This window comes from Melospiza georgiana, chromosome 8 (assembly GCF_028018845.1).
Source record: "Melospiza georgiana isolate bMelGeo1 chromosome 8, bMelGeo1.pri, whole genome shotgun sequence".
NCBI lineage: Eukaryota > Metazoa > Chordata > Aves > Passeriformes > Passerellidae > Melospiza > Melospiza georgiana.
In genome coordinates this window covers 8,060,131-8,073,203 of record NC_080437.1, presented here as the reverse complement: position 1 = coordinate 8,073,203, position 13,073 = coordinate 8,060,131, and the positions used below count along the sequence as shown (strand labels likewise).

General features: G+C 47.1%; 1 protein-coding gene across 3 annotated transcripts in view; it reads left to right on the top strand.

Moving 5' to 3' along the window:
* Positions 1 to 7,386, top strand: part of ARID5B (AT-rich interaction domain 5B) — a 114,297-nt gene extending 106,911 nt beyond the window's left edge. For all 3 annotated transcript variants that reach the window (XM_058029261.1, XM_058029262.1, XM_058029260.1), the window contains one exon: positions 3,148 to 7,386. In XM_058029261.1, coding sequence (XP_057885244.1) covers positions 3,148 to 5,298 — 2,151 coding nt within the window. In that variant the 3' untranslated portion in view covers positions 5,299 to 7,386. The remainder of the gene's footprint in view (positions 1 to 3,147) is intronic.
* Positions 7,387 to 13,073: the final 5,687 nt, after the last annotated feature.

The following is a 13,073-nucleotide window of genomic DNA, read 5'->3' as shown; positions in this document are numbered from 1 at the left end:
CTCGTATTTGTCTACAAATAAGAGTAAATTTCAAGTGTTTAAGTGATGCAAAATCAATGGGGTTTTTGCTCCAGTGTTATTTGAGCACCTTCCTTTGCACATCTGCCCACTCTCTCCTGTGCCCCTCTCGTACTGCATGTGAAGGAGGTGGTGAAGCTCCTCACACACAACCCCTGCAAAACATGTTGCTTTTCCTGTCTCAGTCTGCCAGATCACAGCAGCCTTCAAGGCGTTGCAGTGAAAGTAAGTATTTAAAGAATGTCGAAACACATGACGTGCCCGGCAGACTATGGCTGCTCCTTTGACTTCACTGCGTCTGGCAGGTACAGAAGTCCTGGTTCTAAACTTGTTTGGAAATTGTATTGAGTCAGCTATCAACAATCCTCCTCTTCATTGTTTTAAAAAAACAATGCAGGTCCTGTAAATGCAGATGCCTCTGAGATTCCATGTACCCAGTTTTGAGAACAGACAATTTGGGGTTTCATGTCCCACTACCTCGTTAAGTTTACAAGGACAATTTGATCTCTCATCCAAAGAAGAATTTGTGTTTTAAATAACAGTACCATTAATATGTAATTTAAGAGCAATCCCCAGAAAGACTTTTTCTTTTTTCTTACATTGTAATTTTAAAGTAGGGAGAGCCCTGTTTGGGTAAAATTAAAAAAAAAAAAAACACATCAAGAGAAGAGTGTGCACAAGCGTGCTTCAGTCACTGGAGGTTTGCAAGACAAGTTGCCCAAAGCAAGGAGAAGTGAAGTGAAAGCTTCTGCTCCCTTCCCTTGTCATTCCTTCATCCCCGATTATTTACTGAGGGTCTTGGATCAGGAAGACACATTACATACACACTATCAGTACCACTGCTGCTATGCCCAGCATAACAAGTCAGCAACAGAGCAACAGCCTTCACTTTGAATTTCCTTGCTTTTGTTGTTCCCTATCTCAAACTTCCTGCTGTTTAAACTGAAGTTATTTTTGTATGGATTGCAGGAAGAGTTCCTAAGCTGCGCTTATCGGAAATGTAGGGAGCTTAGACGAGACAATAAAAATGTACAATTATGGCAGTTCCCTATTGTAAAATGGCATCTTTTGTAGCAGAATTAATGTCTCCTCCCTGACTGGGGTGGAAGACATGTCCTGCCCCTATTTGATCAAGGCAGGCTATTAAGTATCTTGACCTTCATGTTAGTCACCATACAGGTCAGTGATCACACTGAGCCCGAGCGGTGAAGGGGCTGCAGGGTGGATGTTTCACCCCTGGATGGGTGTAGGGCTCCAGAACTCATCTGTGCTTTGCCATATGGAGGGCTCCATGCCCAGGATGTGGCTCTTAACGGGGGTAGCAGGCTGGAGATGTTCAGCTCCTTTGGGTGGAGCAAAATCCAGGTGTGCTGGGGCCAGGCAGAAGGTTGCTTGTCTCTTGCACTGCAGCCATGCCTTGGCAGTGGAGCCCCACTCGTGGGCCCTCATCCAGGCACAGCAGTGATGGGGTATTGCTCTGAGGGAGAGCCCTATAGCCACCACATAAATGTCCCCAACCAAGCCACCACTTAAGCCATTTCTGCATGTGGCCTGGAAACTGTGAGCTGGAAAAGCATAATCCAGTTACAGATGTGTGGTGGTCTCAATTGCATGTTCAACTCATGCACCATTAGAAGTATGCAGGGAGAGAATATAACTTTAATTTATTAGGATTGCATTTGCCTTTGTGCTCTTCACTGTTTTCCTGCCATCACAATGACATTGTCAGTGTAACAAGACACCAGACAAAATGCTATTAGCCTTAGACTGCACATTTCCTCACAATAGCTGAAACTTCAATCAAAGTATTGCTTAACAGAAACAAAGAGCAGAATGTACAGTTATTAAGTATGATTCTCTTTTTTTTTTTCTCCTCCTTGCTTCGCTCATCTGTCTGGTATTTGCCTGTAATTTTATAAGCTCAAGAGACTAGCGATGTTACTTTGTAAAGGACCTAATGATGGTATTTGGCTGCAAAAGTCAGCTCTGAGTTTAAAAAGAAGAAGTTAGGATGACTAACAGACACTGTAACTAATAGGCCAACCAAACAGACAGGAATATTTAAAAGCAGCTGTGAAGAAATAAATCTCTGAGAGGGTTAGATTCGTTAGGACCGTCTCCAGTTCCCTGCTCCTGCGACAGACCATAAAGCAGCATTTAGATGATAACTCTCTCAGTGCGTCTTATCTTTACAATGAAGGAAGAAAGAAAACAATAATAATAAAGGAGTCGCACAATGCTGCTGTTTTATGACTGTCTTCTACCATGACATGTCAGAGGAGAGTGACAGCAGTTTTGAAAAGGGCTGTCAGTCAGCTGGATCGCAGATGGGATGCTCTGGTGACCTCTGTGGGTCACAGTTCAGGCGGCTACATAATGGGATGAATAGTGGGAATTGTGCACACACGCTGTATTAATGGGGGAGCAGAACGAGCCACGGTCCCATTGACGAGAACGTATAAAAGCCATGTTTGTAATAGCAGGCACACACACACTTACTGAATGTTGACAACTTCATTTTAATCCGTTAATAAAAAAATGTGTGTCCTAGTTAAGCTGTGGCAGTGATTTGCTGCCTACAATAGGGATTTCTAGTATGCCATTTCTATCATTTTCACACTTTAATGCAGAACTGGGTGTGAATGATCTCCTGTGTGATCACTGAATTTTAAGATAGCTATGAGGGAGAGACTTTAGGGAAGGAAAAGCGTAGGAATAGTGTGGTTTTCTTGGGTGAAGTTGGCTGGTAGGAGAAATTTTTATAGCCTTATTGTTTGTGTCATGAAATCTGCTCTTCTGCATTTGCCTAATTAATTTTAAAAGAGTATATAACCTCAGCATTTAGCTATCTGATCAAGCCACCAGTGCCTCTCATCAGGTTACAGCCATCTGCTGTTTGGAAATGCTTTATTGTAACTCTGACGGGGATGGTGTATTTTTTAATATTTCCTGGAGATACTTCTGTTTCTTAGAGTCCAGTACCTGATGTTAGAGCCTTCACATGCCAGCAAGGTGGTGGTTGGCAAGTCCTTCTCTAAAAGTAGCCAGCAGCGTACTGTGTATAACCTTACAAACAGGCTGCCAGAACATACTGCATTCTTACTATTGTCTGTTGAATCATTTCATTAGGTTTCATCAGAACAAGAGAAGGATCAAGAATCAGCAGACCAGAAGAATTTCCCTGAACATCCTGCAGTGGGAGAGGTGAAACAACCTATGCAAGGCCCTCCATCTCTTTTACCAGAGACAGCTCGGACACTGCCTCTGGAGAAGACAGACATGACAGAAAACAGCACCAACAGTGAGAAAGCCAAGGAGGAGGTTCAGCACTCGTCCTCTTTCTCGAGTGTTTCTGTGCCTGCAGAAGACGACGCTGTGCTGGATGCCACTGTCACAAAACGATTACACCCCTCACCAGATGCCCTGGAAGACACAAAGCCTGAACAAAAACTACACAAAGCTTTTACTGACAGCCTGGAAAGTGAACCTCCAGAAATGCCCTTCACAGCTTTCCCAGTCCATCTGCCCACTCAGAGTGACATGGAAGATGAGAAACTGCCAGGGATGGCCGATTACATCGCAAACTGCACGGTGAAAGTGGACCAGCTGGGAAATGAAGATATCCACAATGCACTAAAGCAAACACCCAAAGTCCTGGTGGTGCAGAACTTCGACATGTTTAAGGAAAAGGAGCTGCCCGGGTCCATGAACGATGACTCCACTTTCAGTTACACACCATTGCTGTACTCTAAAGGTAATCCAGGCATCATGTCACCCCTGGCAAAGAAGAAGCTGCTGTCACAGGTCAGCGGGGCCACGCTCTCGTGTAACTATCCTTATGGTTCTCCTCCACCTTTGATCAGCAAAAAGAAACTCAGCAGCAGAGATGAACTGTCCTCAGGTGTATCGCAAGGTCCCCATGCCCCTAATTCTGATCCTGTAGCAATTAATAGGCCCTCAGTCATACAACATGTACAGAGTTTTAAAACCAAGGAAGAAAGGAAGTCAATTAATAATGTTTTTAAACATGACATGCTAAGTAAACCGGATCCTCAGCGCTGTGATTTTTCAAAACATCACCTCAGTTCTCTTGCCGAGTCATACCTACCGAAGTTGGATATCCAGGACTGCAAAGATAAAATGAGTGAAAAAAGGGCACTGCAGCACTCCCATGTGCCCACTTTCTTGGCAGATTTCTATTCATCACCTCATCTGCACAGCCTTTATAGGCACACAGAACACCACCTTAATAATGAACAGACATCAAAGTACCTCCCCCGGGACATGTTCAGAGAGTCTGAAAATATTTCTACTTTTACTCAACACAAACACCAAGAAAAACTAAATTTAAATTATCGGCCGTCTTTGCATCAGCAAGAAAAAAAGACAACAGTGGAGGCCTCTTCAGATGATCAGCCAACAGATTTGAGTCTTCCAAAGAGCATACACAAACAGACTGCAAAGGTTCCAGGCTCCAGTCTCCCTCACTCATCCACAGCCCAGCAAGAATGCAAAGGGATCTCCCCGTTCCAGGCTGGAGGCAGCCAGGCGGTGAGCCTAGACTGTAACCCCAAAGCTTGCCGTGTGTCCCCTATGGCATTGACAGCCCCAAAAAAACACAGCGAGTTGCTCCACAGGTCTGGGAAGCAGCAGGCCCAGAGGCTGGAGAACCTGAGGAAGATGGAGGGGATGGTGCATCCTATCATCAACCGCAGAACGAGCCCTCAAAACGTGGGGGCTGCCCGGCCTCTGAAAAGGAGCCTGGAGGATTTGGACAAAGTTATTTCTGAAAAAAAAATCCGAGCTGTCTCTCCTATTCACTTACCAAAGGAGACCCCGGCGAAAGACAAGGTTCCCGACCAAGAGGGGGAAGGTAGCAAGTCAGTGCATGGCCTCCATTCTGGCAGCATGCTGGAAAGCCACAAATTTCCCCTGTCAGCCCCCATCTTCCCAGGCTTGTATCCGGGAAGCCTGTGTACGGGGCTGAACAGTCGCCTCCCACCCGGGTATTCTCATCCCCTGCAGTACTTGAAAAATCAGACCGTGCTATCCCCACTAATGCAGCCTTTGGCTCTTCACTCCTTCATGGTGCAGAGACAATTCCTCACGTCCCCTGCAAACTCCCAGCAACTGTACAGACACTTAGCTGCAGCAACACCTGTAGGAAGTTCCTACGGTGACCTTTTGCATAACAGCATTTATCCTTTAGCTGCTATAAACCCTCAAGCTGCATTCCCACCTTCCCAGCTATCCTCTGTACATCCCAGCACAAAACTGTAAACCTCCCTCGCTCACAAAGAAAGGTCTGAGGAGAAAGTTCAGTTAGCCACATTCCTCCCCCTGTGACGATGTCTTGCAGATTTAGCAATCTGTATTTTTGTCAACCAGGATGCAGTCGTATCCCGCCTAGAGGAGCATCTTGGAGTTGGATGGAGACAGGACTGCTTCTTTAATTCTGGCTCCCACATCAGCCCCTCATCCCTTATCCCTGCCCTTGCAAAAAAGAAAACCAAGCCAAAAAAAAAAAAAAGCCAACAAAACAAAAAAAAAACAAGCCACATAAAAAAAAAGAGAGAGAAACAAAAACACAGAAAAAAAAGAATTTTTTTTGGATTTTGCGTATGTGTTTTCTGAAAGGACTTGAACATGGTAAGAGCAGATGTTCAAAGGGAGCCGTGGAAACGCAGGCCCAGTCCTGAGCTCACTGAAGCCCCAGTGAGGGCTGTGTTTGCCTTTCACTGAGCCAAGGACCAGAGGCTGTGCATTGTTGCAAATGAGTCAAGGACTTCAGATGAACCTGGAAAGGAGAAGTGGGCCGAGAATCTGTACAATCAGTGGATGTGCTTTTTTGGGTAACTTTTCCTGACTTTTAAAGATTCAATCAATGCAATGTATAGTAAAACGGCAATAGATTTTTTCATTTTAACACTATTAGAACAGAATGGTAAACACTGTTTAATTTGACTGTACATATCCACTTCATAAACTACCAGTGTCACATTTGGTCACAATAATTTATATAGTTTCGTTTGTCCAGTATATTCTGTGCTCTTTGTGTTTGTTTTTCTGTTTTGGGTTCTTATTTTTTTTTAAATTAAACAGTATCATTTTATCTGCAACTTTTTTAAAGGCTGTGGCTGTCCTAATTTTTTTTTTTATTACGTGTTTGTAATTTTTCCAGTTTCTTTATACTTTGCAGCAGCGTTTTTGTTTCGTTTTTGTTGTAACGTTTACTGTTTACAAACTGAAGCAACTGGTTCAGATTAATCTTAATGGTTATAAACATACTGTAGGTGATGTTATGGTGCAAGGATGCGAACAAGGTTCCTTTCCCCACGGCCCACCCCTGTGAGGTGCTGAGCACCTCTCACCCTCCTCCTGTTGTTTCGATGGCTCCTAGGCTGCTTCTCCCTTCCCTCCGAGCTTTGCTTTCCTGTATCGTGGTCTGTGAATTTGTTGAGCGTTGTACTTAATCTTACCTAGGCTGTGAAACCCTCCTGCCTACCAGAGAAACGGTCTAGAAAACAGAATCTCACTGGCTCAAGCTGCTGAATGACAAAGGAGTGCAGAAAACAGATCTGTGGTTTGTGTGAATGTTGAGAATTTCAGAAGTTGTGAGAGGAGCCAGTGTGGATCTGAATCAGAGGTTTACAGGTTGTTTCTGTGCCTCACAGTGTGTAAGGGGGTTCTGTGCAGTGGTTGGGATGGTCCTTCCACGCTCCCACGGGGATCTCGGCCTCTCCCTGCACATCCTTTTGCAGGGGGAAAGCCCAGGCATGGCATGGAGAGGCTGGATTTTCCTGATGAAAGACCTTCCCTGTGGATGTATACTCACTTTGCAGGACATCACCACTATGTAGCTGAGCACAGACATTGATAAAGCAAAGTGTCACTTGGAGGCTTTATACAGTGTGAAAATTGGTTGTGATTCAAACCATCTCAGTTACTGTTCAAAGACAGTGTACTTGATATGAAAAGATAAAACAAACTACTAAGAAACACTTTGCATGCTAGGCATGTCATTAAATTTTCCCGTGATATGAAGCCAAATACAATATATAATGTATCATACTTAATATCCAAAGGTGGAAACCAGAATAATATACTCGTCTACTGTTACAAATCCAGCTTCTTCAATTAAATACTTTATATTCCTGTGGTAAAACTATATTTAATTGATTGATAAACAGACTAGTAGAACTTGGAACATTGATGTGCCAGTGCAGGGTATCCTGCTGCTCCACAAGTCATACAGGAAACAGAACCGCAGGCTCATCCAGGCAGAGGTCGCAGTGTGGAGGACATCTCTAGTAAAGTTGCACTAGATCTGAATCACGTAAGAGTCAGGGGTTTGGGGATGGGGGGCGAGGAGGGCGGGGGAAAAGGGGGTAGAGAATATGAAAACCTACAGCAAACGCGAACAGAAGCTTGTTGTGTGTTTGGCAAAGCAAATGCTTCTCCTTGTTTTGGTTAAGTTGTGTGTTCTGGAGCTGTGCATTTGTTTACGCGAAGTGTCCAACGTCCCTTTTGGTCATGTCCTGTTGGAGTTTGCTGGTAGGCTTTTTGGAGCCATGCTGAGGCAGCACAGGGCTGGGGGACAGGGAGTGGGGAGGAAGGCTCCTCGCTTGTCCCTTGAGGAGACTGGCCACTGCTGGCTGGGGAAGCTCATACTGGCCAAAACGTCAGGGCTAAGGGAAAGAAATGGTGGCATAAACCCCCAGCAGAAGCGGAGCATTATTTGTTTAAGAACTCTTTTAACAGAAATCTTAGAAATCTTTCAACAGACTATTGAATTCTTCATTGGCTGAAAAGTCTTTTTTTCCCCTCAATGTCTTAAATGGGGCTTTGTTTGCATTGTTTGAGTTCAAGGGGCCTTATTATTGAATGAAATTGCACAAGCCTTTCTTTGTGCAATCAGACCATTGTTATTGGTAGGTTTGTAAAGGAAACTGCAGAATCTAATTGGCAATAGAGTCATAAATCTATTTACTAGGAGCCAGTTCCAAGAAATGTTGCAATTCAAACGCACTATGTCCAGGATGCATTAGGGATGCTAAAGGTTGTGAGATCCAAAGGAAGAGGCCCGGCAGCAAACGGCTCGTGTGTAGCTTCTGGCCACACTCTGAGCCAGGCTTCGTGAAGCACATGGGAAGTAGGGCCTGATTCCCAGTATGACTGTGCCCCTGGCCAGGCGGGGTGGGAGCAGGGCACCAGTTTGTGGCAGGTCTTTTGTGGCTGTGAGCTAGCCTGATGTGAAGAGCTTGCCCAGTGGGTTCAAGCCTGGGAAGTAGCTTGTCCTAGCAGCAGAGGAACTGGCTTGAGAGCAGCTGGAGCTCAAGCAGGGCACAAGTGCTGTGCTGCCTCTGCCATCAGCTCTGCCCCACTTGGGGAGACGTGGGGCTGCCACCTCCAGAGACCAGCATGGGGTCCCTCGCGCCCGCCGCCTGCTCGCTTCCTTTGTGGTGGTCAGTGAGGGCACAGCTGGGCCAGTTTTGCCATCGTGCTGATTTTGATGAGCAGTGGGACTTCCTGCACTGGTGTGAGGCGGGTGGCATTGGCAATGCTGCCATGAGTGCTGTTTGCTGTACATGTGGTTGATATTTCGCTCGTTCTCTTCCTCTTCCTCCCCTCTCCCCCCAGTCCCGCAGTTTAATTATGTTCTAATAATGGCAGCATAATCTACTAGCTGTTTATACTTTTTTAACTTTCTTTTGTTGTAAATATTGTATACTTTTTGTGATTCAAGTTATGTAGCCTATATGCTCTGTAAGGTGATGATTTGTATATATAAAAATGGCCCAGTAATATTATATAGTTTCCCATTTAAAAGGTTATTGAGTAACCTTTGCATTAGTTTAAACACTACCAGAAATAAAGCTGAGCCAACTATAAACACTCAATTTTTGTATGTTTTCCAAATTGTACTTATTAATGCTTTTGATACTGTATTATGTGCCAATAGTTTCCCAATCACATAGCAGGCAAAAGATATTTTGTACTTTTTGATCCACTGTAATATTTAATAAAAAATGTTACTATCTGTTCCCTTTTGTGTTTGATTAATAATTCTGTAAACAGCCCTTATCACATTGGATTACATATTATCCCATCCGACCTTTCAGCCCTCTTATATTGGCTTTTCTAGAGAAAGTATCTCCTCCTGCAAATGATTAGATTAAAGAAATGGAAGTTTGCAATTTCCTCAAGGAGGGAGAGACAAGATCTTCAGTCAGTGCTCCACTATTTTTGCAGTGTACTTGCTTTAATGTGTGGCTATGATCATGCTGACTGTAGGAATAGCTTTTGAGAGGATAACTTCCATGCTTAGCCATTGGCTCCAGCAGCAATTTTGCTCCATTTGCATCTCAGAGTAGAACATTTTTCTACCAATTCTGCAGGCTTGAGCTGGGATCTGAAAATTGCCCCATCTTCTTCCCAGCTCAAACATGGGTAAGGTTCTGGAGTCTTGGGAGTCAGATGTTAATTACTAATTTTGCTGATGATGCTGAACAACCGTCAAGCAAAGTTAATTTTTACTGTGTTCATTGGTGGGTCTGAAAAGCCCCCCATAAAACCTAGGGCCCCTTTGAGAGCAGCCAGTGCTGTTACACTCCTGGTCTCCATAGGTGGGAAGATCCTTTGCTGTGTGTAGGTCAGGCCTGGGTACTGCCCTTGTCCAGCACAGCTCAGCAGCAGGACGGGAATGCCCAGTAGCCACCTGCTAATTCCACATGGTTGCTTAGCTCCATGGTTCTGGAGCCATGGAGCAGGGAGGTTTCCCTCTCCCATCCCTGGGCAGTCCAGGAGCTGAGGCCATGGCTGATCCTGGAGGCTGGAATTGCTTCATGCATTCTCCCTGTGCAGGGTGTGTGGCCAGGTGAGCACAGACCAGTTTCACCAGCTTCCAAATACACTCTGCAGTCTCAAAACCAACCATTTCCTCCTCTGTGTGCTGGGAAATACCAGCTTGAGCAGAGCCAGCCACTGGGCATGTGTAAAGGATGCAGCACTGCTGAATCATAGAATCATAGAATATGCTGAGTTGGAAGGGACCCATCAGGATCTTCTCAGGATCCTCGAGTCCAGCTCCTAGCCCTGTGCAGGGCACCCCAGGAGTCACACCCTGTGCCTGTCAGTGTTGTCCAAACACTTTTGAGTTCAGGCTTGGTGCTGATATCAGCGCTGTACGTGAAGCCATGGGAGAAGACAGGGCCTTCTAGCAAACCTTTTCCCCTAATCCACTTCTATCTTTGCCAAGTTGAGGCATTTTTTTCTTTTTATGTTGAAAATGCAGCCAACTGGTGAAAGAGGTGGAGGAAATGTGGACATATGGATGCTGGCCCTTGCAGGAGATGCAGACATGGCCGAGGCAACTTGGTTTCCAGCACCATGCTTGCTTCCTTACTTTTTTATAGCCCTTCCTAGTTTGTGGATTAAAGTAAACTAGCACTGCCTGTTTTTCCAGTGCTGGGGGGTGCCTGTTGGGCTGCCTTACCCCCTCCTCAGAGTGTGGCTGGGAAGAAGACCCCAGGAGCAGCACCCTGGAGCTTTTCATAGCCAGACCAGCCTGGCCTGTGAGTGGCACTGAGACACAGCATCCTCCCTTGGCTGGACTGGGCACTTCCCAGTGAGTTTGCTGGGGGTCACTTGGGGGTCAGAGCACCCACACCTGGGCAAGCAGCAGAGCAAAGTAGTCTGTGTTGACAGCACCCAAAGCATTTGCAGGGAAACAGAGGCACCTCTGCAGGACACAGTGCACCCCACCAGTGGCTGGTGGGGTCTGCAGGAGCACAGCTCCACCCAGGAAGAATTTGTCCCCCTATTAGGGACTCCAAAGTGCTTCTGTGTTTGAGAGTGAAATGTCCAGTGATCTGAGAGAGGACAAGGGATGCTGTACCCCTGGCTTGCTGCAGACAAAGAGTTTGTCACCTTGTCACAGCAGTTTTTCAATTCAGCTGCCAGCAGCAGGGAATTAACAGTTTTGAGGGTCTGAAGAAAAGTGGAGATGCACAGTCTGGTGTTGCTGGCTGCAGTTTACTTCCCCTAGCTGATGCCTCTTGGGCCTCTGCTTTGCTGCCTTGCTTTTCCACAATTACATGGCAGTACCCTGTGCCGAGCTCCTGTCAGAAAAAAGGATGTCATTGAACCTGGTTTCCTGATTCCTGGGCCATGGCACACGCCCCTTGAGGACCTCACAGAACTTTCCCAAGCCTTGCACCCCAGCAGGTAAGGAACAGAGGGCACAGAGAGCTGAAAGCTAGTGGAGGTCCTGGGGTAGGATTCCCCTGCCCTGGATGGATCACAGGGAAATTGGCTCAGCAGCAGCTGCATTGCCTGGCAGCTTTTTGGGGCTGGTGATAATCACATGGTCATGCCAACCTGTTGGGAATGGGGCTCTTCCTCTGTCTCTGCCTCACCAGCAGTGTCTGCTCCAGAATATTTCAGGAACATTTTCTGCAAAGTTTCAGCTACTGGGAGGAGCTGATCACACACAGACATCACTGCTAATCCTCACTGGCACCCTAATTGCTCTTGGAAATTCAGCGTTCACCCACAGGCTTTCCAGGAATATCATACACCTTTTGCTCTTCCCAAAGCAAAAACAATAGAGCCTGTATGTTTGCCTTCCCAAATTTGGGCACACTCACAACTGAAGTGCTATGGGTGTGTATCGCCTCTACCACTGAAGAGAAACATGGGAGGATTGGATGGTCTTGAGGAAAGCACAAGGAGTGGCCCCCAAAGTATCCCCAGTCTGCCTGGAGCCGTGGCTGCTGAGGGTTTGCATTCCTGCCGGAGAAAGCCGTGGCTGTGGCCAGGCAGCATCCCCTGCTGCCCCCTGTGCAGGGAATGCGTGTCCAGCCAGCAGGCAGGGATACAGCTTAATCTGTGCTTTCATTTAGCCTTTCAGTTTGTCCTGTACGGGATTAAAAAAAGAGTATTCGTGATGTCAGATGCTCCATCTAGTGCTCACCTTTGGAACGAGCCCCCCGGGTCACAGGCCAGAGGTGCCCTGTCCTGGTGGCTGGGGCAGCAGGGACAGGACTCTCCAGGAGAGCCAGCAGACTGTGGACAAATATGCTCAAACGTGGGTTAAACAAATTCATGAAGATTTTCGTGGCTGCTGAAAGGGCAGTGATTTGGGTAAAGGGGCCACATTCAGGAGACCCACAAGTTGTGAATGGTGGCAGCTGTGAAGACCTCCCGTGCTCACAAGGGTGAGGGGTGCCTGCGGGGCCAGCAGTGTGCCCTGTCCTTGGGTGTGCACATGGGCACAAAAATCCTGGTAGCTCCCTCCTCCTCCTCCTCCTCCTCCTCCTCCTGGTGCTGCTCCTGGGGACAGAGCGGCTCAACAGCTGCTTGGTTTTGGTGATGAGCATCAAAGCAATTAACGAATCGCCTTGGGTGTGGGGGCTGCTCTGCTGGGAAAGGAGGGGGCTGAGGATGCCGGGCCCATGAGGGGCTTCTCTATTATTGGAAGAAAGAGGGGGGAAACCCACTGAACTTGCAAGTGTTGCTCAGTTTGCTCTACAATTTAGTCAAGAAAGGGGAAAAAAAAAAGGCACCCCTATCCCCTCCTCTGCACAGGCCATGCCCCAGGGCATGTGAGGCCGTGCAGTGAGACGCCATCACCTGAGAGGCTGCCATGCCGTGAGGGAACCCATGAGGGGCTGCCATGCCATGAGGTGAGCCTGTGAGGGGCTGCCATGCTGTGAGGGGCTGCCATGAGGGGCTGCCATGTTGTGAGGGGCTGCCATGAGGGGCTGCCATGCTGTGAGGGGATGCTGTGAGGGGCTGCCATGCTGTGAGGGGCTGCTCTGAGGGGCTGCCATGTTGTGAGGGGCTGCCATGAGGGGCTGCCATGCTGTGAGGGGGCTGCCGTGAGGGCTTACCGTGAGGGAACCCATGAGGGGCTGCCATGCCATGAGGGGATGCTGTGAGGGGCTGCCATGCTGTGAGGAACTGCAAGTGTCATGAGGTGAGCCTGTGAGGGGCTGCCATGCCATGAGGGACTGCTGTGAGGGTGCCATTCCATGAGGTGATCCATGAGCCAT